At 37.9% G+C, this 27,357-nt stretch overlaps 1 protein-coding gene across 12 annotated transcripts in view; it reads left to right on the top strand.

Moving 5' to 3' along the window:
• The window catches only part of ABLIM2 (actin binding LIM protein family member 2), a 146,425-nt gene that overhangs the window by 18,945 nt on the left and 100,123 nt on the right, over positions 1-27,357 (top strand). For 11 of the 12 annotated variants that reach the window (XM_032186636.1, XM_032186629.1, XM_032186628.1 and 8 more), the window contains exon 2: positions 18,750-18,893. In XM_032186636.1, coding sequence (XP_032042527.1) covers positions 18,750-18,893 — 144 coding nt within the window. Of the gene's footprint in view, positions 1-11,063; positions 11,091-18,749; positions 18,894-27,357 lie in introns of those variants that run through there. The other variant, XM_032186633.1, reaches the window with a different exon arrangement.

Genomic DNA, 27,357 nt, shown 5'->3' with positions numbered 1-27,357 from the left:
TAATGAATTCATATTTGCAGAGGAAAAACAAAGAAAGAAACAAGAAAAAGTCTCAGCCAATAACTAGGATAATTAATGATTAAAAGTTCATAATTATCAAGGGGTACTCAAAGGAGAAAAATAGCACAAAAAGGAAGAAAATGGTGCAGTGCATTGGTGAAGTAATGGATTGACAACATTGTACTGAGGTATTATCAGCCTCCAGAAACAATGATATTTGTTTAAAGTAATTATATACATACATATATATATATATATATATATATATATATATATATTAATGACTTTAATGACTTTCCTAATTCTTGGATGCTTGGAGGTAGGTGAGATGATGTCCATCCCATCAGACAAGGGAAGACAGAAATTTGACCTTATTTGTCTATTTGTATAAAGCTTGTGTTTTTGCAGAGTGAAAAGCTGAAAACTCATTCCTTTAATGACTACAATTGCAGTTTGAAATGTTACTCTTCCTCACAGTGCTTTGAATATATAAAACTGTCTAAAAACATTGTCATTATGAAACCAGTGGCACAATCCATAGCGTTAAAGCCTCTGCCTTCGTTTGTCAGTGCGGTGTTAGGTGGTGAAACTGTGACATGATGTGGGTCATTAAGCTGTATGGCTTGGGGCTTAAGTGCATGTCATTCCCTTCTTCCAGACTGAAATTCAGACCGTGCTTTTCAACTCAGTGCAGGAAGAAATTGAGATAGCACTGGAATTTCCAACTCTGAGACAGAAAGGTATTACTAGTTGAGTAGCTTAAAGAGATGGGACTGATATGTGACTGACAGTATGAAAGATGTTGTTAGAATGACTGAGTCTTCAAGTTATCTCAAATTAAGGGCTTCTGCAAGTTATGATGGCTAATTTAGGGATTTGTGCTTTTGGCACCTTATATGTCACTGGCTGGGGTGAGTGAGGTGGTTAATGAGCAGACAGGTACTTCCAGAAAATGTCTCATTTTGCACAGCAGCAATGACAGTTGTAGCTAAATTTATTAGAAAAGTAAGGATTGGATTGGATTAAGGAATTGCTCCTAGTTCTTTGCTTATTTAACATGTTAGGCATCACTGTGTCTCTTTTTTTTTCTTTTTTTTTTTTTTTTTTTTTTTTCCTAGTTCTTTTAATTGTATTGCTGAGATAATTCAATCACATCCTATCATTTTTCATACCCTGAGGACCTCATCAGTCTTTTCACAGTGTTGGATATCACGCTTTGAATATGAAATTGATATTGACTTCTTCTAGCTTGATCAGATTAACTTTATGTTTTTCTTAGGTAGCTTACTTAGTGCTGTGTTCGTATCCATGCTTTAAGGAAGTACTCAGAAAAGCAAAATAACTTTTTGAACTTCAGGCCTGTTTCTAGAGAGTTGCTGTTAAAACACAGAGGTTTTGAAATACAGATACTGATAGTGTTCAGCAGTGCAGAAAAACTAGTCATACTGGCGCAAATGTTTATTTCATTCATTACAAAGCAGAATTGTCTTTTTTATTCAGTGGGAGCAGGGCTGTCACTCTAAATGATAGAGAGGACTGGGATGCCATAGAATTGGTATTTACCCTCTGAGTCATCACTTACTTTATGACTGTTTGGACTGGGAGGAGAATTATCTTTGCTTATATTCTGTTTCTGAAATAAACACTAGAAATGTACTGTGGTAGCATGGATTGCTTGCTTTTTCTGTGTAGTATATTAAACTGAAGTTGGACTGCTCTCTTATTAAAACCATTATTTTTCTGTGATACTGGGGGAGTAGAGCAGGGCTGGATTGTGCCTGATGCTTCTTTGGCATGTGGTCCACAATGGGGAAGAGGAAAAAGAGCTCCTGTGTTTTGCAGTCCTGCAAGGCAATAAGGCAGGCTAGCCTCCTCCTGCTCCCCTGGCTCCCATGGTCCACCAGGCTTAGCCAAGCATCATTTATCCAACTTCTACAAAATACCAGTTGGCCAAACATCAAGCAACAGTGTCACAGACTGGCAGTGGCAAGGAAAGCCAGACAGACTGAGTCTCATTTTAGCAGGCTATAGGTCAAGGAATAGCTACTTGCATCCCATATAATCATCATCTTAGTATGTTGTCATTAAAGACCAGAATCTGTGGGATTATTGGCAATTGGAGCAGACTGCAGGCAGATCAAGCTCCACAGTTCCTTCCCATCGGTGTGACCTACATCTGCCAGGAGCTGCAGCCGGTGGAATGGGTGGTGGGGCATCGGCCTCTGCTTGGCAAAAACTCTTGGCTTAGGGATGGAAAGAAGGGGCTCTCTTGAGGCAGAGGAAAATAAAGGTTTTTCCTAATGCTCTTGGAAAAACAGCTGGTCAAGGCCAGGCCTTGGCTACAGTCTTAGGTTCCTCATATTTGTTGCCTGCAATGAGAGGATTTACCAGATTCAGTCACAGTGAAACTAATGGCGTATTTAGATTAAGAAAGTTCCTTAAAATTCTTTAAAGTATTTTCCTCTGGTTACTTTTATTTTGAATTGAAAAATGCTCTTCGGTGCTGTCCTCCAACCATAACTTACAGTTTTCCCCTTGGTGAACTGAAATCAGTTTCTGAATCCCACTTTTCATCACACAGGGCTGCATTTTTTCCTTCTTTTCCAGCCCTCTGGACACTCTGACACAGACAGAACCTGGTGGTGCACAGCCTCACCCTGCCCCGGGGCTGGAACCAGGCTGCAGCACCAAGTTCATGCTCCTCTTCAAAACACAGGCCTCTGTGCAGAGCAACCTGGGCACAGGGGCTGGAAGAGGCATAGAGGCTCCAGCATCTCCTGCCCACACACTGCATACATCTTGCTGTTGTTCCCCTGAAATGGGGAACGTAATTTTTCCAGGTTTCAACCCTATTAAAATTAGAGGACTCTTCTGGCACAGGATTTGGTATAGCATTTTCATCTGTCCTTCAATGAGTTGCATTTCTGTATATTACCTGGAAAAAGTGCTGTGCAATACCTTTCCAACAAATAGACACTTTTTTTTTAGGTGATATTTCTTTTTCCCCTTCTTTCCATGACAGGTTTGTATAAAGCTCCTTACCAAAATACATGTATTTGGTTTTACATGAATCCACTAACAGTATAAGCTGGCATGTTGCAAAGTAAGCAAACCAAAAACTCTATCTTGTGTGCTCAAAGACTGTTGTAAGCAGCTAAAAAAAGTGTCTGGAGGCAGTAAAAATGTTGGTTGCAGAGCTGTGCAAGAAGTAGCACAGTGGCTCTAGGCTCAGGGGTTGTGTTTGTGTGAATGTAACACGTTTCTCTTATGGATCCAGTTTTGGAAGAGAAGCAATTACAGAAATTGCATAGCCCAAATGTGAAAATAGAGACAGTGTGCTGATGTATCTCTTGGGGATGAAGCACAATTTAACTCATATATAAGTGAATCGAAGAGGTTTCATGCTGTGACCAGAGGCTGTGACAACTTCACCAATGTTAACTAATTTGCACCTGTTTAAAGTGGTGTGACTTTAGCTCCAACACTTCAGTAATGTCAATACCTATATATATTTGAAGTAACTGTATGATTGCAATAAAACAGTGGTTAATCCCATCTTAATGCCAAATTAAGCATAGTGAATAAAGCCAGGAGGAGTTCAGTTTTATATTGCAGCATGAATTATTCAAGACATTTTTATATTCAACAGAATAATACATAAAAAAGAAAGAACCTTTGAAAAGGTCCTTAAATTATTGTTTGTAATCCTTTTAGAAACTCCATTTCATATAACATTAATGGAAAGTGAGTACCTTATAGAGTAATCAATGGTTGAGGGTAAATCATTGTGGCTTAACTAGCAAGATAAATTACTGGGTTTTATGTTATTTTATTTTGCTTTGGCTTTTTGGTGTTGCTATAACAAGTAGGCATGGCTGTTATTACTCTGTTTGTACCAGGGAATGGAAAGAGAAATGAGCCATGGAAATTTGTTCTAAACTGTTTTTTCCTGGTTCCAAACACTTGCTCATTTCCTAGCCAGGGAATTTTCTTGTTCAAATCCTCTGCTCAACAACACAGCTGAGAGCAAATATCACCGTGAAAATGAGGTGGGAGGATGCTGAGCAGGGCCATAGTCTGGTCAGTACTGCCAACCGGAGGGTGGAAACCAGCAACAAAACAGCAGGTTCTGATCTACAGCATCTTCTCTATGGTTTGATATCCTAAAGATGGGAAAGAGTATGGCTCCAATAACCAGTGGAGGTACTGGAAGTGACCATGGGGCAGCCGGGGAGCTGCAGAGCAGATGCAGTTCCAGCACCTCCTTTACTGCCCATCAGCTGCAGCCTGTGTGGGGCTTAATCTGTCTAACAACACCTGCCTTCAGCAGAACACTCATATCAACAACCCTTTACGTTATCTCGAGGTTACACATATTTAGTAGTTTCACAGCTTTCTGTGAGCTTCCTCTTATGATAAATCAGCATGTAATTTTAAAGTGTTTTGAGCATTTATCTCAGGTTCACGCTGATACACTGGTAATGAGTCCAGGGTTTTTTAATTGATTCTTTAAAAAAGAGGCAGCTATTAATTTTGGAACTACTTATTCTGGCACCGAACAATAAAGAATATCAATAAATTTAAAGCACTCCAAGAAAAAAAATCTTTTTGCTTTGTTTCTTGGTATTAAAGTCAGCTCAGAGGTGATTTCCTTTCAAATGCTGCTGATGAGACATTGTAACCTTAGGCGAATAGGGAAAACGCTGAACTTTCTCGTAGTGATAAGTAAAATGCTGAGATCAAAACTCAGTTGAACTGAGATGAGAAATTAATGCTGTTTAAAGTCTTTCAGCTGAATCAATAGCTGTTTCACTGGTGGGCATCATTGGGAGCATGGTAAAGTCCAACAGTATTAGATTTCCAGTGATGACTTATTTTTTATCTTTGCTTTCTAAACAACAACCCATACTGTTGGCAAATTCCTCAGTGACCATCGACCAAAATTAATGTATTCAAGCAGGCTTTGGATCTGCCCTGCTGTTTTGCAGCTACATTGTTTTATAGAAGATGGGATTTGGAAAGCAGACAGAAAATTGTTTCCTGGCTTGGTCACTGTGGGTTTAAAGTGCTAGGAGTTGGGTGTACATGCAGGGGACAAGGAGAGCAGTCAACCTATACTATTATTTGATGGTCCTATACAACAGACAGCTTATGTCTGCAAAATTATGGAAATGGCTGTGTAACTTTCCTGAAGAGAGCAAAGCAATGAAGACCCTTTAAGTCTATGTAATTACTTAGCTAATGGTTCGGTTTATTCTCTATTTAAGCACTGGAAATTTCCATTGATTAAAAATCCAGACAATATAAATGGTATTTTTGTGTGTAAAACAATGATAAAATAACATTTAGTGATCTCTTTCTCCCTTTGTATGCATGTGAAACATAAGCCCACACAGAAAATCCAACCTTAAAAACCTGCTGTATGCATTCATTTACTCCCAGAAGAAATACCCCCAAATGATCCTGGCATATTCACAGGGCCTGTCATCTTTCTTGCACTGTTCACAATCCTCTAAATGTCACAATTCCGTGTAGTATAGTTCCTGCTGTATTAAAGGATATAAATTAGCTCTTCTAACTTCCAAGCCTTCTAGGGAGAATTTTGGTCATGTTGACTGCCATTTATTGTCTCATCTGCTGCTGCTGTTTCCCTCCCATAAAGTGCTGAGCTTGGATTCAGGGTTTTATCTTGACAGTTCTTGTTACAGTACCATTTTATTGCTGCCGGGATACCTTCCCTTAACACAACACATCCCATTCTCCTGATTGTGTTCCTCATTTAATACCAGCTATTCAGCAGAGGGTTTAAGTTTCCCCCCCTCTCTCTCTAATCCTCCCTCTCATTAGTCCCTTGTAGTGCCTGACCTTTTAGTAATGAATACTTTTTGTTCATTCTTTGCCTTACCCATATTACATGGTGGTTTTTCTGCTCTAAATAGCACGTCAGTCTATGACCTCTACTTAAGCATGTCTTGTCTTTTCTGACATCTGCTCCGTTTTCACTGGCCATCTCTATCAGTTTCGCAAGGTCAGCAAATTCCCTGTGCTTCAGGTCTATTTGTAAGATGTGAGGTACGTGGTGGCATCTCTGTGGCTTTCACTGTCACTTTGCTGCTAACCAGAGCGTATCCATTTACCCTCTGACCTGTGTCACTTAGCAAACCACTTTCTGGATGTGCTGGCATGCCGTGACCTCATTATGAGACAGGGATATTTTTTTTCCTCCAGTTCTCTTAAGAATTTTCTTGCACCTCTTTGTATAGTATTTTTGCTGTTATGAAAGCTTCGCTAAAGGCTGTATATTTGACCTCTGTGCACCATTTTGTATGTATTAGTATGTTTTTTCCAGATAAATCTGGAGGCTGGTGCTTATGTTGTAGTCGGGACAGTAAAAGGGGACATCACGTGCTTCAGTCTGATCTAGGTCTGCTGTAGGGGGACTCATGTGAGAAAGAAGCCGGCAGTGGGAGAAGCTGTGGTCTCATTCATTCAATGGGCTGGCCGGCAGACAAGGGCTGTCATCACCAGTTTCAGGGCTGAAGGAAGCTCTTTATTCCCAAGAGATAGCAGGGAGCAGGAAGGGACTCATGACCCAGTTACCTCTGGAGCAAGCACAGCTACGTGCAATTCTATATGCAAAGCTCAGAGTGAATTCTCAGCCTTATTTCACATTTGAATATTTTCTGCTTTATAAATATGCAGCATTTTCAGTATCTTATAATTCAATGCCTTGCACTACAAGAAACCACAAATTGCTCTTTTCTCAGACTTGCTCGTGTGTGTGTTTCAGTTAGACACATCCATGTATATTTCATTACTGTGCAGATGTTTTCTCTCACTTGAGGATGGAAGTGTTTGATAGTCAGAAGAGAAGTTAGAATTTGGGCTACTTCTGCACAGGACAGATTTGTCAGGGTATATCTGGTCCCAGTGGATGCAGTTGGGTGGTGCTGCAAGTCCATTTCCAGCAGGAATGGGAGCTGTGCTTGGTAACACCAAGAAAGAATGGGCAGAAAGTCAAAGGTTATAGGTTTAGTTGTGGATGTACCGTTTATCCTACTTTATGTTGTTAAACCTTTACCCTTTTTTGTTTGTTTTCACTTCCACCATATGTTTGTCGTCTTTGTTTAGATCATAAGTGCTTGAGGGCAAGGATCATTTGGCAGTAGTGCCAACTTTGAACACAACCACTACAGATTACTTCAACTAACAGATGATGATAATTAAAAGGAAATCTGTTTCATTATTTTTGTCCTAGTGATCAAGCATTGCCAAAATCTCTGTATTTATATACAGGGATGTATTCACTTTTATTGCTTGCTTGTTTGTTTGTGATCATTCTGTCCTCAATGGAAAATCCAAATAAATGCTATCCCAAGTAGCACTGCAGCCACTTTTTGTGACCTAGGAGGAAAAATAATTTAAAGCATGCTGTGAACAATCTGTGAAATATTTCTTGTATTTTCCAGTGTACTCAAAGTAAAATTCATCAATTACAGGTTGTGTATAAAAAGTAATTCTTTTTAATATCTAGTGAGAGTGAGCTCTGTAATTTCCATGTGCTGTTAAAATCATATACACTGTTGGTTAGAAACTTAGTAAGAGGCAAATAGTTCATGGACATGCGGACCTCAAACAGCATGGGAATTGCTGTGTGCAAGCAGGCATGTGTATGTTGTATATTGCAAAATTCCTGAATCTCAGCTGTTATGTTAGCTCTGATTTTTTTCTTTAAATTCTCAATTAGATAAAAGTTTTGTTTTGTTTTTTATAGTGAAGAACCACTGCATTTTTCCATATTTAGTAAAATAAATATTTTTGTTTTATAAAGTAAATATTTTTTCTAAACATTTTCTAAGACAGGCTATGGAAAAAAAAAAAAGCTCAAATGGGTCTAGAAAGGTGCTCTGATCATGGGAGAATGGGAGCAGTGTTAGACTGTATACTCTCTCCATACTATTGCCACTCACTTGTAGTGGGAAGAGTGAAATGAATATAGAAAAAAGTGAATTAATCAGGAATAGATCTGAAATCTTTTTTTTTTTTTTTTAATAATAATAATAAAAAAAAGCCATTTAAAACCAATGGCACCATCAGCTCTAGAGAGTTTGCAGCTTGCTAATCTATTTCAGCGTGGCCTGAATTTGTTGCTAAGCTGTCTGGCTGCCATCAGCAGAGGCATTGACCTCAGTGATGTAACCTTGGTTAAACAAAACCCAAAGCAGAAAGATGGTGAGGGATGCTGTGAGGGCAGTGCCCTGGCTACCAGAACTTGAAGTTTCAAGAAGAGCCAAGGGCCTCATCTTTTTCTATAACAAGGGTGGAGTATTATTACTGCCATTACTATAGAGGAGTTACAGGTGTTTGGCTTGCATTGAGTTGAGAAATAGGTTTAAACCTGTAATGTTTTATGGCTCATTTGCAGCAGGAGTGTCAGCAGTCGGTATGTGAGCTGTGCTGCTTGTGCTGCCATCAGTTATCTTTTGCCATTGCCTCATCTTGTCAGTAAACCACAATGAATGAGGGGCAATAGTCTGCTAGTTTGTGTCCATCAAGCCAAGTGCTGGAGTTTCACTGTAACACTATCAAAAACCTCTCAGCTATTCATCTATGAGTTTTCCTCTGCTGTAGCCAAGTCGCGAGACCGTAGGGGAGGCTCAAAGCTTACAAGCGGAATTGTAAATACAAATTAGAACAGTATTCGACTGTGTCATGATTGTCAAAATATAGATGATATAGCATTTAGTCTTGAAAAGGAAATGGTCTGGGAAGTGGAGGGAAAGGCTGTATTAGAAGGAAAGCTCTTTGACGTTTCCTGCCTATTCATTTACCTTTCTTCTGAGTGGTGCTATTTAGCAAAGTGCTTCCTGCCTCTCTGCCAAGCTGAAGCAGCCTCTGGGAAGAACTACAGAGGCCAAATCCTGCCAGTGTCTGGAGTGCTCAGCCAGGACATCTGGTGGGGATCCAAAAGACTGCGGGGAATGATCTGGCCAAGCACAGACAGCACAAAAGTATTGAATGAAAAAAGTACTGTCATAAGGTTTTAATGCCAAAAGTCAGCTCCTGTAAGATAGGGCATATATAGTACTGTTAAAAGTGAATTCATGGCTTTAAACTTACTTGATTTCAGATATCACACCTTGTGTCTGCAGCTTGTGGTGCATGTGAGCTTATGGTTTCAGTGTGCAGAATTTGGGCTCAGGAGCTGCGATCTTAAAGCTTGCTGTCTGAGTCTCAGGCTGCAACCGCCAGGGGCTCTGTAAAGTTATGGACCATGTCAGGCATGGCCCAGGGACACCACAGGGATCTCTGAAGTCCAAGCTCCTCAACTGTCCTTATAGACAAGCTTCTTCCATTCCCCATAGTCAGTACTTGACAAACAAAACAATGTTTTATTTCATATCTGCTGTAAAGATATTTTGTGTAAGTAATAAACTAAAGGGCAACATTCTGCAAAAGTGGTGGAGTTACTACTAAGTGCTGGAGTTACTACTAATTTCTGCGTTAGTTGATAGTCAAGTCTGTAAGATCAAAAACAGTCAGCTGATTCTGGCTTATCATCATGAAATATTTTCAAATTTGATCGTAATTGCATCTCGATGCTTATGACGCTTTGATGCTTTTGGTTTTTTTGGGGGAAAAAAAAGCCTCCACCTACCTCTTTCTATGTAGTGTTTATAACAATCCATCCGTAGTGAGCTAGTAAGAACCTAGAGAAATTTGTAAGAGCTTCACTGAGCCTTCTTTAAATTTCCATCTTATTCTGCACAAATAAGCTTTAAATGATAGCTTTATTTTTTGATGGAAATTGGAAGGAATTGAACTTTCTCTGAAAAGATTCAGCATCAACTATAGATGTTGATGGAGAATCACCCTTAAACGTGCCTGCAGCTAAGATCAGTTCAATAGATTTTAATATGATTTGGTGCAAAATATTCTTCAATCTGCATGGCACTGTGAACTTGCTGTAACTCTTGTGCACACTGCTGCATAATATGTGTTGCTTTCCCAGCCCTCCCACAGCAGCATCAGACACTGAGGAGATATTTTCACAGTTACACCCCTGACCAGTTTCTGTTTGTTGAAAGAGAGAAGAAACTGTTTCTTAGCAGCTTTGTAACCAAGCAGGCAATGACAGGATAGAGGATGGTGAACAAGGGAGGAGGGGAGAGTGTTTTGGTGGCTTCAGAGGCTGCAGGAAAAAATAAAATCTTCATGTTAAAGGCAGATGCAGTCCTATTCCTGTCCCAGCACTTTAGCTCAGGTTTAGCCAGGTTATTCCCCATTCCATCAGTCCCCTTTTTGAATATACACGCCACCTTACCGCCTTCACACAAAGTTAGTCCAAAGCAAGAGCTACAGATTGTAACATATTCACATGAGAACTGGGCGAGCAAGTATTGCTTTAAATAGCTCAACACATCACTGTTATTCCAGTGATGCACAGTCCAGCTCAATATGAGCAATCAGGGGAGCGATTTTGGGTTGCCAGTTATCTCCGTGACTGCTTTTTGGAGAGAAGTGAGCTCTGAGCATCTTCTGAAATCAGTGCTGTGCCCTCCTGTGCACAGGGACAGGGAGCGGAACAGCCTGTATTGAGGGTATGGCTAGAGGGGTTTCTCCACATGTGGCAGATACCATATATTTAATTTGTCAGCTGCCTGTATTTTTAATTTTTGGCCAGCCAGTTTGAAGGTTTTTCTTCTTCAAGCCTTTTTTTTTTTTTCTGGTGCTGCCTTGCAGTGCCTATAGGAGGTGGCATCCCCAGTCCCTCCATGTCCTTGCCAGCAGTGGCCCGCCGTTGGACACCCTGCGGACATGTGAACATTGAGCCTTCTGCAGGGCGCTATTTTTACATGCCAGCGAGGCTTTGGCTTGCATCCCGCCTGTGCGTGGGTGCTGCAGGAGTCATCTGAGCCCTGGCCGCAGTTGTGCCAGAGCCACTCTCGTGACAGCGCGTTGCCGCAGCGCCTGCTCGTCCCACCGCCGGCTGCTCCTCGCTGCGAGCAGGGCTCAGGAAAGCGTGGTGGCATTTCCCACGTCCATGTCCCAGTAGAGCTGGATTAATGCAAGAATGCCGGAAGATACAGGTATGGTGGGATGACTCCACGTTTCTGGGGGCACAGACCTGAAATGACTTGGTTTTCATCCAGAACCGTGGGAACTTAATCACTGGTATTGTCACAAGAATGTTTGTTTGGGAGTTAAGTGAAAATTCTGTAGAGTAGAGAAAGATGGTTAAACATTTACTTCAAATTGTTTCAGATAATTTAATTACATCAGTGAAGATTATGAAGCTACGATTATACTAGCGCTTATTAGTTGACAGATCAATTTTTAAATTTCCCTATTATTATTTAATATTAAATTACTTTAGACTTCATTATATTATAATGAAAAAATACCATTAGCTACATGTGGATATATTGCAGAGCTGCTGCTATATTCTTTCTCATTGCAGTCTCACTAGAAGCCATGCAAAAATAGCCTTTATATTGCTGCACTAACAGTTTCTAAAATTCAGCAGAGATTTCTTTCTAACTGTACTTGGATTCAGTAAATATTTTATTACAATTATGAAGGCAGGAGGTTAGCTTGTGCTAGGCTTGTTTATATGACACAAATTTTGCACTGAGCATATGGTGAGATTTGGAGCTCTTGTGTGCTGAGTGCTTGTGCTGTGTCTCGTGTGTTTGTATTGCTTTGCATTCTGCTGGGTAACGCTTCTCATTCATCTCTAGTGCCATGAACTCTGAAATTAGCCAAAAAAATCACAGGTTGTTTCAGTCTTTATGTTAACTGCCTGCTGTCCTGTATCAGCTATAGATTTTTGATTTGATTTTGATCCATAGGAAGTGCTGGAAAAAGCATGCAGTCCTCTCCCCTGTGCCAAAGGAAAGGCACTGCACAAGCTGTCTATAAACAGTAGAAACAGGTTTGTGGTTCAAAAAGGAACATGATTCTCAAATTGTGGTATTTTGTCTTTTTGGACCACGTTAGTAAATTTAATTAAATAGAGGCCTATCACATAAAGATTTACTGAATTTGCTGAACGGCCTGTCTTACAGAATATAAACTAAAGAGAGGAGCAGTAATAGCAGTAGGAGTCTACAACAGTAGTGCTGGGAGAAGCTGTGAGCATTTCTGCAGGAGCAACTACAGGCAGCTGATGCTGCAAAGCCCTGCTTGGGAGGGCAGCTCGTTTGTGCTTGCTGGGTGGGCACAGCTCAGCCCTCTGCATGGCCAGCTGGAGTTTTCAAGGGGCTATGTGATGTGGAAATACAAGGCAACACTTTAGCTTTCCTTTTCTCCTTGTTAACTGTGTTTTGTTGTGATGCATGAAAAGAAAAGGTATTACATGATAATGAAAAGGCACCGCAAAGTGCACAAATGCACTATCCTGAAAAAAGGTTTTAACATAAACAACTGAGAAATATGTTAGAACAGGCTGCCATGGGATATTTAACATGCTGTTGCAGGACCATTGAGATCTTACGCCCCCACAGAGCTCCTTAATGAATCACAAGTTCTTAGGGGGAAAAAAAAATAGTAAAATAAAACCCCTTGTCTAAGGGAAATTTTTAGCTCATGCCCAACTAGTTCTTCAAACACCATGTGTATTACCTTATTACTTACTTATTATAGTATTACTTATTATCCCTGCGCACATGCCAGCATTGGAGGTGCTCCTAGTCACTGCATTTTACATGCAAACACAAAGCAGGGAGGCAGCAGAGGCCAGCTTTAGACACCTAAAACCACAAGTAATGCCTAAAAGGACTTTTATGGGCACTTCAATATTTGTTTCCTTTAATTTCATCTGGTGGTTTGAGTCCAGCTCTGAGTGTTTTGATTGAAGCAACATCAGAAATGTTTGGCAAAATAACAACTTGAGCTTTGGTCTCTAATTCTCATCTGATTCTCCTCTAATCTTCCTCAGAGAAGATTGAAAATTTAATTCCCCTCCAGGCTTCCCTGAACCACACCCTTCCCAAATTGCAAAATACAGGGTTTCAACAATCAATACTTCTGTCCTGTGTCCAAAATTCTTAATAAGTAAATGGTATTTGTGTATCCTATTTGTTTATTTTGATTTTCAAGAATCATCTCTAGCTGTAGATATGACAAGGTTCAGTGTCAACACTGCTGAGATAACTTTCTCTTAATCCAGTTATGCAGAACAATATTCATTTTCAGAATGATAACGTATGGTTTTAGTTTGGAGTTGGAATGTGGCCTTTGGCTTTGCCGGATCTCTTTATGAACCAAACAGCTGATATTGGTAATTTTATATGTTATTCTAGATATTACAAGGTGTGGTTTTTTTGCTCAAGCAAAACGTTTCTGTCTCATGAAATTAATATAATGGGTTGTGAAGTAGGAATGTTCCTGCTGAATTTACAGATGAGCTATTAGTGCTGATAGTTTTTGAAGAAAAACATGTATTTTTTCTTCTGATGAAGGGCTGTGATTTGAAGACAAATGATAGTGCATTTACGTGAGCCTGAAATGAAAGGGTTGTCCCTTTTTAACCCAACTTCAAGAACAGAAAAAAAAAAAACAATCAAACAAACAAAGCACAACCAACAAAAAACAAAACAAAACAAAACAAAACCCACAACTGACACAAAAAGAACAGGAGAGGGGAACCACCTCCACATCCCAACAAACCCCTCCTGTTTCTCTGGTTTTCCTTTTACTTTTGACTTTAGGTTCTGGTTCTACAGTATCCATCAGAGAAGCTTGCTGAAGAATCAGCACTTTCCATTGATTGAGAGGTAATTGTTGGGACTGCTAAAAACTGTTCTTTAGGAATAAAGTATTTATTCGCGTCAGAGTTGTCTATCCATTCAAACTGCGCTTTATTGTTTCTTTCACAACACTCTTGAAAATATCTGTATCACAGAACAGAAAGCACCTGCCAGACCAATGGTTAAATTGTGTAATTTGGTCCTTCGTTATTTCATGCTTCTATGGTGACCAAGAGTAGGAAGCCTAATAATTTTTTTTTTTTTTTTAGAACAGTGTCAAATAATATGGAGTAAATGGGATGTGTGGACATATTTGTGTCCATACAGTGGTCAAAACAGGTGGAAGTCTTTACTATTAAGCTTCATATATGAGGTCTGATCTGAGACTGAATGTATATTCTTAAGTGTGACTCATCTTCACTTTTCAGTACTTTGTTTCTGCACTCAGTAATGGCTTCTGTGGGTCCTTATGTAAGTTAAAATAAAAGCACAAAACTGGAAAAAGCATTAGACTATGTCAAATTATGCAGTTTCTGGCCATATGTTTCTTTATAGTGTTTGTAATCCACTGAGAGGATTTCTGTCATTTGGTTAAAAGACAACATGATAGCAAAGTGGTTTGTCATTCTCTGCGTGGACTAGTCCTAGATAAGATCTTTTGCCAAGGATTTGAATTCTCCATTCCAGGCTTTAGAGCAGAGCATGATCAGGGATTCACAAATCTTCTCCATTTCTGCCACCACAGTTTCCTTTGCGCTACTTCCAAAACACTTCTGTCTCAGCCAAATTTCTTCTTCAGCCCTCATTGTTGCTACATCCTAGTTAGTCTAGCAATGCTGAATGAGATGGGTTTGTTCTAAGAATTGGGTGTTTTTGGACCACATGTCTGTGGATTTTTGCAAAACTGTGTACCTGTAGGAAATCCATCTCCTCGTCAGCCTTCACTCCAAAGTACTTACAAGGTGCTACTCTTTCTTTTTAACATTGAAATTTAATATATTTTATCCTATGCTATTTTTCACCTTTATAAAAAGCTTAAGCACTTTGTCTGAACTTTCCTGTAAAGACATGAGATTAAGAACACCAAATGTGAAGAATGCCAGTATAAATGGGTGTAGTTTGGCAAAGACATAAGCACATTGAAAACATGATTTTACAATTGCAGTAAGGTTTGTAAAGCAGCTTTAATAATGTGTGATATAATTATCCTCTCTTCTCCTAGTGCTTGTAGGAAGTGTCTAGAGCAAACAGAAAAGAAGTAAATCTATCTGAGAAAGTTATCTTATTGTATGGGGTTTTTTTTATATATTTTTTTGTTGTTGTTGTTTAAAAAAACATACTTTTGCCAAAGTAGAATGCTGCCAAACTGGGAGGAGGCAAATTTTGGAAAACCAGGCACTTGTATTTCCAGTCAGAAGGAATCATTCAATGTTAAGAAAGAAATTTCTAGTTTGATTACATTCTGCAAACCAAGGTATAATGTAATTGTTTAGTTTTTAATGAGCTCCCTATTCAATTGTGATCAGGTAAGTAGTGTGAGATCATTACATTCCATCAGTAATTCACTATTTCACTCATTAAATATGTTCATTGTAACTTCTGCATTGAAGAATGATTTTGATACAGAAAGGCATAAAAGAAGAATAATGAAAATTACCACTTGAACATATTTATTTTAAAATGACTCAATACACATTGAGTCATACACAAGCTAAAATTTTATGTCGGCTAATATTCTCAAAATTATGTCAATCATTGTTATTTTAACATAAAGCACAATATATTTTTAAATCTTCAAATGTAAACAAATATACTATTAATTACATCATTTTGTTGTGCTAGAAGAAAGTATTTGAAACTGTTCTTCAAAAGAACAGTTTTATAAAGAGCCCAAAGGCACTGTATCCCTTCTTGGGTTTTGTGTGAAATATTGATTAGTGTAGGTCTGAAATGAGAGGAGAGCAACATAATTATTCATCTAACATACATATTTTAAATATGGTTTATGTTACTTCAAGTTTCGTAGAATTCCAAAAGAAATACTCCATGTTTTTTTCTTATAATTTATTTTATATCCAAGGTTGGTTTTTTTGTTTGTTTAATTCTATACCTTGATAAGAAGTTATGCATAATTTCCCCCTTCCCTAAAGGGGGACTACAGAAAAGCAATAGGGAAAGGGGTTATGTTTTTAACTAAAAGAGGGGAGATTTAGATTAGATATAAAGGAATTCTTTACTATGAGGGTGGTGGGGCACTGGAACAGGTTGCCCAGAGAAGCTGTGGATGCCCCATCCCTGGAAGTGCTCAGGGCCAGGCTGGATGGGGCTTTAAGGTCCCTTACAACCCAAACCATACCATTGTTCTGTGATTCCTGATTAGCTAGGAAGCAGAGGTTATAAAAATCATCACTTGACATGAAAAAACAAGGGGAAAAGGTTGAAGTAGTCAATTCTGTATATGCGTAGTCAGAATGTTTTTTGTGTTTTGAAGAAGAAAAATATAGCTTTCTCTGAAAATATAAGAATATTTTGACTGCAGTGAAGATCAGTTAGTCTGTCCTGGCAGGGTGCTGCAGGACTCTCTGGTGGTGTACTCGGCACCTCTGGCATCTTCTTTTAGGCCAATATGTTCTGGCTAGTCAGCTATTTTTAAATCTAGTATTTCATGAATTAAATGCTACAAATTTGATGCTTTTGTTAATAACTTTGGAGAAAGAAGCTTCTTTCCTCCACAGTTATAAGGTAGTACTGTGCTCAAGAAAACATGTTTCAGTTTCTTACAGGGCTGGTACTTTACTTGTTTCAGGGTGGGTAGTTTTGGGCAGGTTGCAGTAAAGAGAAATTGTCATGTCAAAAGTTAAACACTGCAAAGTTCAGTTTCCCCTGTTTTCTTTGGAGGAGTAAGGCTCACATTAACATGAACTGTGTGCACTGTTTGTGTAAGTTTGAGCATCTGCCTTTCTATAAACTTGTAATTGCTTTTTGCACTGTGTTGTTTTTATTGGATATGTACTTAATTATAACCAGGTCTTCAGTAATAGCTCCAAAAATCACATTGCTTTGAACAGGACTTTTTGACAGTCAGAGAATGGGTAATTTTAGCAGACAAGACAGAATACCAATGGCTGCTGAATAATGCTACAGGAAGCTCAATCCCATGCATGTACTAAGACAAAAACAAAATGAGCAAACAAAACAAAACAAAACAAAACAAAAACTTCTGTTTATGGGAGTATTGTGTGTCAGTTTGGGCAAAACTTCCAGAAACTTCCCCTGGAAGACTGAGTGGGAGGTTCAGCATCTCAGTGAACTACTGACTTGGTGGACATGGAAAGGGCTTTTAGGTATCTAGTGGTGGCAATGAGTGTGAGAATGGAGGAGGAATTGCAGCAAGGGCAGATATTAGAAAACTGAATGAGACTCTCTTCCAGATTTTGGTGTAATTTGTTATCATATATGTTTATATGGTAGTACTGTCATAGCCTTTCTGTATCTTCTCTACCTATGTGAAGATACAGATGTCACTGTGGGCTTTCAGGTTTTGGTTATAATTAAATCAATTCTGTGTTGTGGTTGTTTTTCCATCTTTTTATTATTACATTTATTTATTTATTTTATTTCCATCATACATATTTCTATCATACATCTTTCTGATGTTACAACTCTGATATTGCAGTAGAAATATAAATTAAAGGTCTTGGCCAATCTGAATTTAACTCAGACTTTTATAATTTTATTAATCATGTTGCAGCAGTTTCACAGAAAAAGTTATTTCATTATGTTTTTTTTGTTGGTGGTAATGGTGGTGGGTTTGTTTGTTTGTCTGTTGTTAATGGAAGAAAAGGGTTGTGCAGCAGTGACATTATTCCCTCACTAAACCCTGAAAAGGAAACATGTTTTATTCCCATTCATACTTAATGCATTTGCCTATGAGAATTTGCACAATGTTGTTAAGTTTATTTTGAAGTAAAATTTTTAAAAATTCAGTCACTTTGAAATAAGCAATCCAAACATGGAATAAACATGACATATTAAGGAAGAATGTCATGAATTATGTAATTTACTTAAACTGTGATAAATTATTCTGTTACTAATTTTCCTTCAGCTATGAAAAAAGGACATCTTTCGAATTATAGTACAGCCCCAATACAATAACTGTCATGATGTTTACTCTCTAGACTCTTACTTAATACAGGGCAATATAAAAGTCATGCATATATGCTGAAAATATGCATATAATTATGCTGAATCGAAAGAATAAGGTCATATCTCACCTGTTCTGCATAATATATTGTAATGTCAATTTATATGGTTATATCAAGTCTAATAAATGCAATTTCTAATTTACATCACAAGATGGCAGCAAATTTTTAATTCACTTAATCTTTTACTAACCTAAATAAGCCTAATCTCTTGAAATCAGTTTTCTTACAAAATGATTATTTAATGATCAGATATGCATCTTTACAGACATGTTAATATTTCAAAGTATAAACTCGAAGTATCTACAGAAATGTATTTCTGCCTTAAAATCAATTAAAAAGGTAATTATCTCGAATCGTAAATATAAGTAGCTCACAGTGTAACAGTTATTAAATCCCACTGAAGGTATTTTGTATGAAAATAATGGATTTCATCTGCAGTTTTTGGGTATCTGAAAATAACATGCGAAAAATAATTTTTTGAAATTCAGGCAGTGGCACACAAGACTTCATCATGTGGATTTTTTCTTCTGTAAGCAATTCACATTTATGTTTGAGATGTTTGAAGTCATGAGCCTTGCAAGTTATGAAACAAGAAAAGTCCCAGCTCATTCAGAGGATATTTTCTCCTGTGCTGGCCAATTATACATGTACAAGTTAAAACTGTTCTATCCACATGACATGATTTGTCCCAAGTGTTAATTGTCATGATTTGTGGACCTTACAGAAGGTGGCTTTATTGCAGTTATGCATCCAATGGCATTTAAAATGTTCTACCTTTGGTTTTACCTTGCAGTTTCCCAACCCCAGGCTGTACATAGCCAACTGGAGAAGCCATCAAGTACTGCAATTCTCTGCAATACCTGTGGAAACCCATGCAAAGGAGAAGTTTTGAGAGTTCAGAACAAATATTTCCATCTTAAGTGCTTTGTTTGCAAAGGTAAGTGTTTGTGACAGCTGTTACTATGAAGAGTGCATTAACATAGGACATGTGACTTCACGGTATTGGAAACTTCATAAAAATAATTTACAATGCAATCCATGCCTGAGAGGACTTATTGTAAACTGTACAAACTGCTTACTGTAAGAGTGTAAACATTCTAAACCCTAAAAGTGGAGTGTGTTTTGAATGGATATAAACCCATGAATTTTACTATGGAGTTGGGACCCGAAGAAGAGCAGGTTGGGGGAACTGGTAGTGAAGCATAGTATGGGGTCAGGAGAAAATTAATATTTATGGAGAAACTCCAAGGTTCTCTCTCTTCCAGCTTTCCAATGCATGCCATAGTGTGAGCCATTGCCTTGTTTGTTCAGACTGTCTTGTGTCACAGTGTGATGTTTGAAGACTACTGTGACCGTCTGTGCTTTTCTGTTTTGGGGAGAGAGCTACTTGGTTTGCTCCAGATAGGCACCTGGAAGGGATCTAATATTAACACACTGTGGATGACAGAAATATGAGTCTTGGAAAGAAACAGGGAATTAAGTGACAGACAAACATTCTGTAGGTACACAGTTGTTTGAAAGATTACCTGAAAGTTGCAAAGATCTAATTTGGTGTACAAATGAATAAAATGTTAACTTACATTTACTGGATAGTACATCACTTAGTATTTAAAATGACATTTATTCGTGCCTATAGCACCACCTAGAATTAAGAACATGGTCCCAGCTCTGTTGATGTGACTGTTTCCAAGAAAATCTAACTTCTCAGGGTAGAAACAATCTAGAGGGATGAAGATAGGAGAAGCATGAGAAAAAAAAGAAAAAAAAAAAAAAAAAAAGTGGACTTGCCAATGTAACAGAGCTGGTTACTGCTAGATCAAGGTTTAGTAATTCCTGCACTGCACCTGTCTACCAGGCAATGTGTGCATTTCAATAATAAATTGAATGCTTCTTTAATGCTGTTTAAAATTTGAGGAAAAGACTCTTGAGGAAATAATCAGAAAGAAAACTGTCATTATCTGTCAGGTACAGTGATATTTTTATAAATCCCATATATCGTATTCAATACCTGAGTCAGACTTTAATGAGTAAGATAGATAGTATTAAATGTGCAGCTCAGTAATTGCATTTGTTGCAAAATTACACAGCAGAAAAGTAAGCATAATGTGCTATCCTAAATAGGAAAAAATTTGGGTTGCCTATTCAGAATCAGAATGGTGTTTGAAGCAGCACACAACCCATACTCATTCCTTTCTTTTTTAAAGTCACCTGTTCTTTTGGCTAATTTTATCATCAAATTAGTTTTTAAGACCTTACTTGGTAGGAGAGCAGCTAATTTATTATTCAGGAGTTGCTTCCTTCCTGAAGTCTCAAAACATATTGGTTTATCCTCCATTTAATTGTCTGGATGAAGTCAAGTCCTCTTTTATACAGATCTGCTGTGAGAAAACAAACTGACAAATCCTATGGAAAGGGACCATACAATACATCCATGTGTTCATTTCACAGAGCACATTCTTTTGCAGGCTGTCACCCACAAATGCAGCAAGCTGATTCTGAAACTTTCTCTGATCCTTTCACTGAAACCTTCTTGGATTAGGAAGTACATTACCCCTACCTCTCCTACCTGCCTCATAGAGATAAGTAGTTGTATGTTCATTTCAGGCAGATCTTGGATAAACTGAGGAAAAAAAAACCACCCCTCTATATTAACAAGCAAGAAGTAGGGCAGCTTCTGTCAGCCACACATCAGACTCCCAGTTAGCACAGGAGAGATGGTATAAGTTACACTTATCAATCATGGTTACACTGATTCATGGTATTAGTAATTTTGCTAAATACTAAGTTTACATATGATTTTTTAAATTAGTTTTTGTTTTTCCTCATTTAAATGCCAAAATTATTTTTGTTACTTTTCATTTCCATCAGTTAGCAGACCTATCTCTGATATCTGCTTTTATTTTGTTTCTGGTGTTTTATATGTCACTTATGAACGGTAAGTTTCTTTCCAATGTGGATTTACCACACTGTTATGTGAGATGAGATTAGAAATAGAACAGAGAACTGAACATACATTTCACCAGTTAATGTAATGGGAAAAGAAAACTAGGTTAGACAAATGTGATTTGGGTTTTTAATCATGTGCTTAAATCAGTGGATGGTAAAATGTAGTTAATATGTTAGGATTTAGCAAAAAGTGTTTCTCAGTTCTCTTGGTCAGTTAACCACTTACCTCCCTTTAGGCTTGGAGGAGAGATTCGTGTCACAACCCCTTTTCTGAACCCTTCTCTGTCATGCCACTAGACTCTTGTGCATGGGCAGGGTGACTACCCTGAGAATAAATTTACATTACAGTTGACTCCTCCCTGCAGTGCATTTATTTTGATGGTACTCGGTGATGCTGTTTTCCCCCTTTTGCCTCATCCACCAAAGATAGCACCTCAAGAGGAGATGTCCATCCAGTGCAGCAGCAGAAAAGTCCCAGGACAGCTAATCCTTGGTGTGGGCTGGCAGAGCTGTGTGCTGCCTGCGTCCTTAGGTTGACTGCCTCCATATTAAACCATCTCATGGCCGTCATCAGACAACCTTAAGCTTAAGATGCTTTCAAGACTGCAGAAAATTTTTTCTTCACATGTATAGATGTAATAGGATGAAGACCACAAACTAAGAGATCATGAAGAAGTACAAATGACAATGTCTTGAGAGGTGTCTAGAGTTATTGGAAGTATGTTTAAATGACTTGATATGTCAGAAGTGATATTACACTCAAAGAAGTTGTGTGTACTTTTTGAATATGTGTGAAATGTGAAACCACTTATCAGAGTTGGAGTTTTGGATAAAATGCGAGGTTTAGTAGACAGAGTAGTATAGACATCTAGGTGTTTCATTTTTTTAGGGTAGAAAGATAGTTTTATATATTGTTGTATTGCCATCTGATTATTCCTATGCGGACTATGAGTTTCAGAAATGCTCAGAATGGTAATGGCATGTATGTAGGTGCTGTTTACCTTTAAAATAATTGATACAACCATGCAAATCTAAGGAAGGTTAGTATAAAGTCACTCATTCCCATCCAGTTCTTCCTGAATTCCCCCGATAATGGTTCTAAAGAATTCTGAGAAAAGTTATCAAATGCTTCCTGTTCTTGAAATGATTGTTGTTATTATTCAAGATTCTTGTTCTTATTCAAGAATGTGAGGTACACATACACGTTAAAAAAATGTAATGGAAATACTGTGAACACCTGCTATTTTTGTCTAATATAAAAGTTTAATAAGATCTATGGAGGTAAATATGCATGATAAGCAATGCTTATACTCATATCTATTTGTATGTATTATTTACTGTTAAAGTGCACAACTAATCTGCTAGTAAAAAGCTGTAGGTAATGTGCCATTGAGCCCTACTTCAAAATTTTACTCAGTCTTTAAAATATCTCCCACTTTAATCAGGTTTAATAAAAGTGCAGTTACAATTGAAGAAAATGTCTTTGAAATATAAGGCAAACATTTTATTCATTAAACTTCAAAATATTTGGTTCCCTTACTTGCAAATTCTAATATTATTTCCTTCTTTTGTAATGTAAAGCAACAAGGAAAATGAGAAGAGGTGATAAAATATTGACAATTCAGACAATAAAACTGAAACTAATTGCAATGTCTAGTTCATTCTGAGGGTGTCTGTCAGGACTGCTTCTCATACTGCATACTGTGCTAGGTAAATACTCACCTGGAGCTCATTTACAACAGCATAATTTACAACAGCCCTGAGAGGCACAGACAAATGTAAAATTGCAGATAGGAGAGATGTAGGTGCCGTGATTATATTATCCTGAATAACCTTTTTGGCCCTAAATAAAGATAGAAATTATCTTCTTAGATGTTTCTCAAGTATTTCTTTTGTGGTGTAATAGCATCCTGACATTTACAAGGTAGCAGTAGCCTGTGGCAAATACAGTATTCAGGAAATAAGGAAGTCTGAATCAAAGCCCAGCATTTCTAAGGATATGGGTAATATGATTACTATTTTTTCATATAAAACCAGAAAACATACTTTACAGTATTTTATATACTCTCTCTATATATAATATTTTATATACTCTAGCAGACTAGATAATGGAAAATCCATAGCAAGTTTGCAAATCTATTTACATGCAAAATTTCTGTAGCCTTCACCCTAGTTAAATGGGAAAATCCTGCAAAACTGTTCTATATACAAGATGGTTCATATTTAAGATGAACTGGTTTGGTCTGACAAGAGGAAAAAAAAACAAAAACATGACCATTGTGGTATATAAGCTTCTCTATGTATGTATCCATAGGTTATGTTGCTTGACCCCTAATCAGGATTCCCTGGAATGCTGTCTTGTTATGGATGCAGAATATGCAGTATTCCATGGCAGCATGGCTGACAGGTTGAAGTACAATTTTTTTCCCCACATGTTTTGATCTATTAGTTTAATTAACCAGGTAGAACATTTCTAATCTTCAGCTGGAGTTAAGTAGGTGGTTCAATGTTTATCTTGCAGCATTACAACTTCCTGGGAATTGTGAAAGAGCCCTGGACTGGATTTTTAGACCAATTTTAAGGCCCTTACATGCATGCTTTTTTTATTAGAACATACAGTGCAGCCTGGATTTATTCCATTTGTTGTGAAGCTGTGTTTAATAGGAATGGCTAAGACAGAATTTTTGGTGAAAAGTTTAAAAAAGTAAAGTAACTTGGTAGTAGGAGTGATTTGTTTGTTAGATCAAATACATCTGCTAGGATATAAATAAGCACGTTAAAAGCTATGCTGTGTGATCTGAGGGACTGGTATCTGCACATAGCTAAGGGGTTTCACATTTCAGAATGGGAGTCATTTACGGGAAACTCACTCGTAAGATTTCTGAGTCCCAGCTTTTGGCAAAGCAGTGGGGGTTGGTGGCATGTGTGGTATCTCAGGCACTGGGTTGAAACGTGGTGGCTCTTGTTCATCAGGCACTCTCAGCAACATGCCCATCACTTCCGAAGTCCTTTAGGATCTTGCAATCTCACACTAACTCAGTATAATAGGGGAAAAAAAAAAACACTTTTGACACAATAATGACAAAGTTTTTCTTTGACAGTACGTTTGGTGTAGGGCTGATTTAGGAATGTCATGCTAACTTTACATTTTCTATCACTGAAAAAAATCACTTCTGCCAATGTACAAATGATCTACTGCAGTGGGCAGTGGTTGTGTTGAGGTTTGAGATTTTTAAATGCTAGAAATCACTAATCACTAGCTTTCTAAAAGCAACTTAATAATTAAAGCTTGCTTTTATTAAGTATTAAAAAAAAAAAAAAAAAAAAAAAAGGTAAGTTAATCACAGAATCACCTACGTTGGAAGAGACCTCCAAGATCACCTAGTCCAACATCTGACCTAACATTAACAAGACCTCCACTAAATGATATCACTAAGCTCTACATCTAAACGTCTTTTAAAGACCTTCAGGGATGGTGACTCAACCACTTCCCTAAGCAGTCCATTCTAATGCCTAACAACCCTTTTGGTAAAGAAGTTCTTCCTAATATCCAACATACTGAAGCCCCTCAAGTCTTGGTGGTATAACAACCACATCAATGTTTTAGTGAAAGCTTTGCTTCAAGGCATATATTTCATCTGCATGATGATTTTTTTTTAAAGTATCATTCATTAATTTACATAATATTAGTAAAATTTGGTGAAAGGGACAGAGTTACAAGTATCATGGTTGCAAGTACTGGAAAAGGAATATTTTACTAACATTTAAATAGAGCTTATCAAACCATCAAACACAGGAATCCATGCTTTTGTTATTTCTGGTTTCCCACTTGATTGATTTCATTTAAAGACACAGTGTGTGGGGCCTTAGTTTTTTCAGGGCATAGTAACACTGTACCTGCTCACTCTAGTCTTTACACCTAGGATACCACCCAATATTTTCTTACTAATACATTTTTTCTTTAGTCCTTCCATTGCCTTACTTTTAGCCTTAACCCCATCCTTCTAGTCCAAAGATGGAGCGGTTATACTTGAAAGTGAAGTGCTTGTTGAAAACATGGATTTTTAAAGAAGTTATTGCTGAAACTTCTGGGGGATGATCCAAACCACACATACAGCCATGTGCATAAGACAGAACTGAATGCATTTTAAAATGATGCTTGATGTTCATTAAATGAAATGTTAGATGGAAACAAACTTTGCAGGCAGTAAAGTTATTATTTCAATAAGGCAATTTTGAGCATACATAACTTCAGCCCACATTAGATAGTGTCACCTCTATGAAAAGCCTGTAATTCTTTTCAATTGCTGAAGTTCTCTTCTCTGGGTGAAGTTTTTACCCACGCAAAAGAAGTCAGTGCAAAGTTGCCTCTGTGGAGGGGGATTGTATACCATGCCCTTTCACATGGAGGTACAACAAGGATACAGACACCGCGCTGGGGTAGTTACTGGGCATTTCAGTGTGCCAAGGTGATGTGAGGTCTGCACAGAGACCCAGAGCTGTTGCATTAAATTCATCACTGCCACAGTACTGTTATTGCACCTCCCGCTTTCTGCGACTCATTAACACCAGACCATCTGCCATATCCGTATGTAGTCAGATGAAAAACTATTTAATTTGCAAACCTGTAATTGGCACCCAAAGCATCATTACAAAAAAAAAAATAAATAAATAGAAAATATTTAATGTTTTCGCTTTACATGGTTTTATTTTATTTTTTAAGAGAGACACAATATCTTAAGTAGTCTGGCAAATGACAGCAGTATTTTGTCAGAAATGTCAAAGGTGTTAGAAGGTTGACAGTGGCTGAAAACACATTATTCTGTTTCTTAAGTTTCTCCAGCTTGCTTGTAAATTAAAAATAATCAGATTGATTCCTTAAAATAATAAATCAATACAGACAATTTTTCTAGATTTTGGGGAAGTTGTGGTATCTAGGAAGAGCCATATATATAGTAACATTATGTGAGAGCTTTTGCAGGGCTGTTATGCTGTTTTTAAGCTATTGGGAAATTCTGCATTACAAGAGGAAAATGAAAAATGGACATGTACTAATGCAAACATTATTAGATATGTAGTTCCAATAAATTATAGGAGTCAAGTTACATAATGCACAGAAAGCTCCCCAAACTATTCACTTTAATTAAGGCAACTGAGTCTTTAATATTTCATCAGTCTGGTAAGATCACTCAGAATCTCTAGTTTTCCTGCACTAAAGTATGTACAATAGCCAGTCTAGCTTGAGAGCTAGACTGTTATCAGTGCTACATGTGTAAGGTGAAATGTTGTAAGATGGATAAGGTATATTCCCACAGTTCTCTGTGTCTTATCTGCTCCAGAAAGCTGTTCTGGTTGCACCCTGCTAGAGCTGCCTGCTTGTGTGTTCCTGTTTGGAAGCTGAGGAAGGGTCTAGCACACCTTTTCTGATGCTGCATGCTCCTTCTTTTGTTTGGAACAGGCTGTAAGAAAATGAGATGAGATTACAGGTATTGCAGATATTATGACGCAGAAGACTTCTCCAAAACTTCTGTGAGAAGTTTACCAGGACTCATCAGCACCAAAACACAGAGCAGAAAGAGCAGTATGGACAGTTATCTTCTGGTAACTGGTTTAGACCACTTCAAACTGACTTGCAATTAATTTGAAGTTAAGTTAAAATTGTAGCAGTGGAAGCTTGCCAGGTGATTGTTGTTGTTTCTCACAGGCATAGTGGCCATGAGAAATGCTCCAGAAATAATAATGGGCTTTTGGAGGATGAGGTCCCAGACTGCATCAGTGATATATTTCTGCCAGAAGAGAACTATGTTAGCAGTATACTTAGCATTTTATTCTTGAGATCTTAGTTGGCCAACAGGATCCACCTCAGAGATGGAAGGAAATGCTAGAAACGGACTAAAACTACAGTGCTGAGGAAGAAAATTTCCATTTAGCTGTTGGGAAAGCAGATATTTTTTTCTTTGTTTAGCCTGTAACATTATGGTTGTGTTTTTCTTCTTTTTATTTTCAGGGACTATGCATCTCTCTCCTATCTTGTTTTCATGCCTAGTTGCTTGCATCAGGGAACAAATGGGAGAGGGAACAATTTAAAAAAAAAAAAAAAAAAAAAAAAAAAAACCACCAACAAAAAAACTTCATACATGCATTTTCAGGTTGATAAGCAAAATGCTTGCTTGTTTGGCAGGCTGAAAGCAAAACAGCACTGCCTGGATGACAAGAGGACCAGCGCATTTTACTGTTACAGCCTGCTGTAGCACAGCAACTGCAGCATCCTCTGAGCCTCTCATGACACAGCTGATTTTCAGGCCCTGCACACAGCTGAAAAATTAATCTTCTTTCACTAGTCTCATTTGAAAGCAAGGAAAATAGAGGACTGTTCTATATTCGTACAGTGCAAATGGAATACTGATGGAATAACAGGGCTAGCAGTGTGCTTAAAGTCCCCTAATTAATTGCTA

The sequence above is a fragment of the Aythya fuligula genome, chromosome 4, assembly GCF_009819795.1.
Source record: "Aythya fuligula isolate bAytFul2 chromosome 4, bAytFul2.pri, whole genome shotgun sequence".
Taxonomy (NCBI): Eukaryota; Metazoa; Chordata; class Aves; order Anseriformes; family Anatidae; genus Aythya; species Aythya fuligula.
This window is presented reverse-complemented; position numbering and strand designations above follow the sequence as displayed.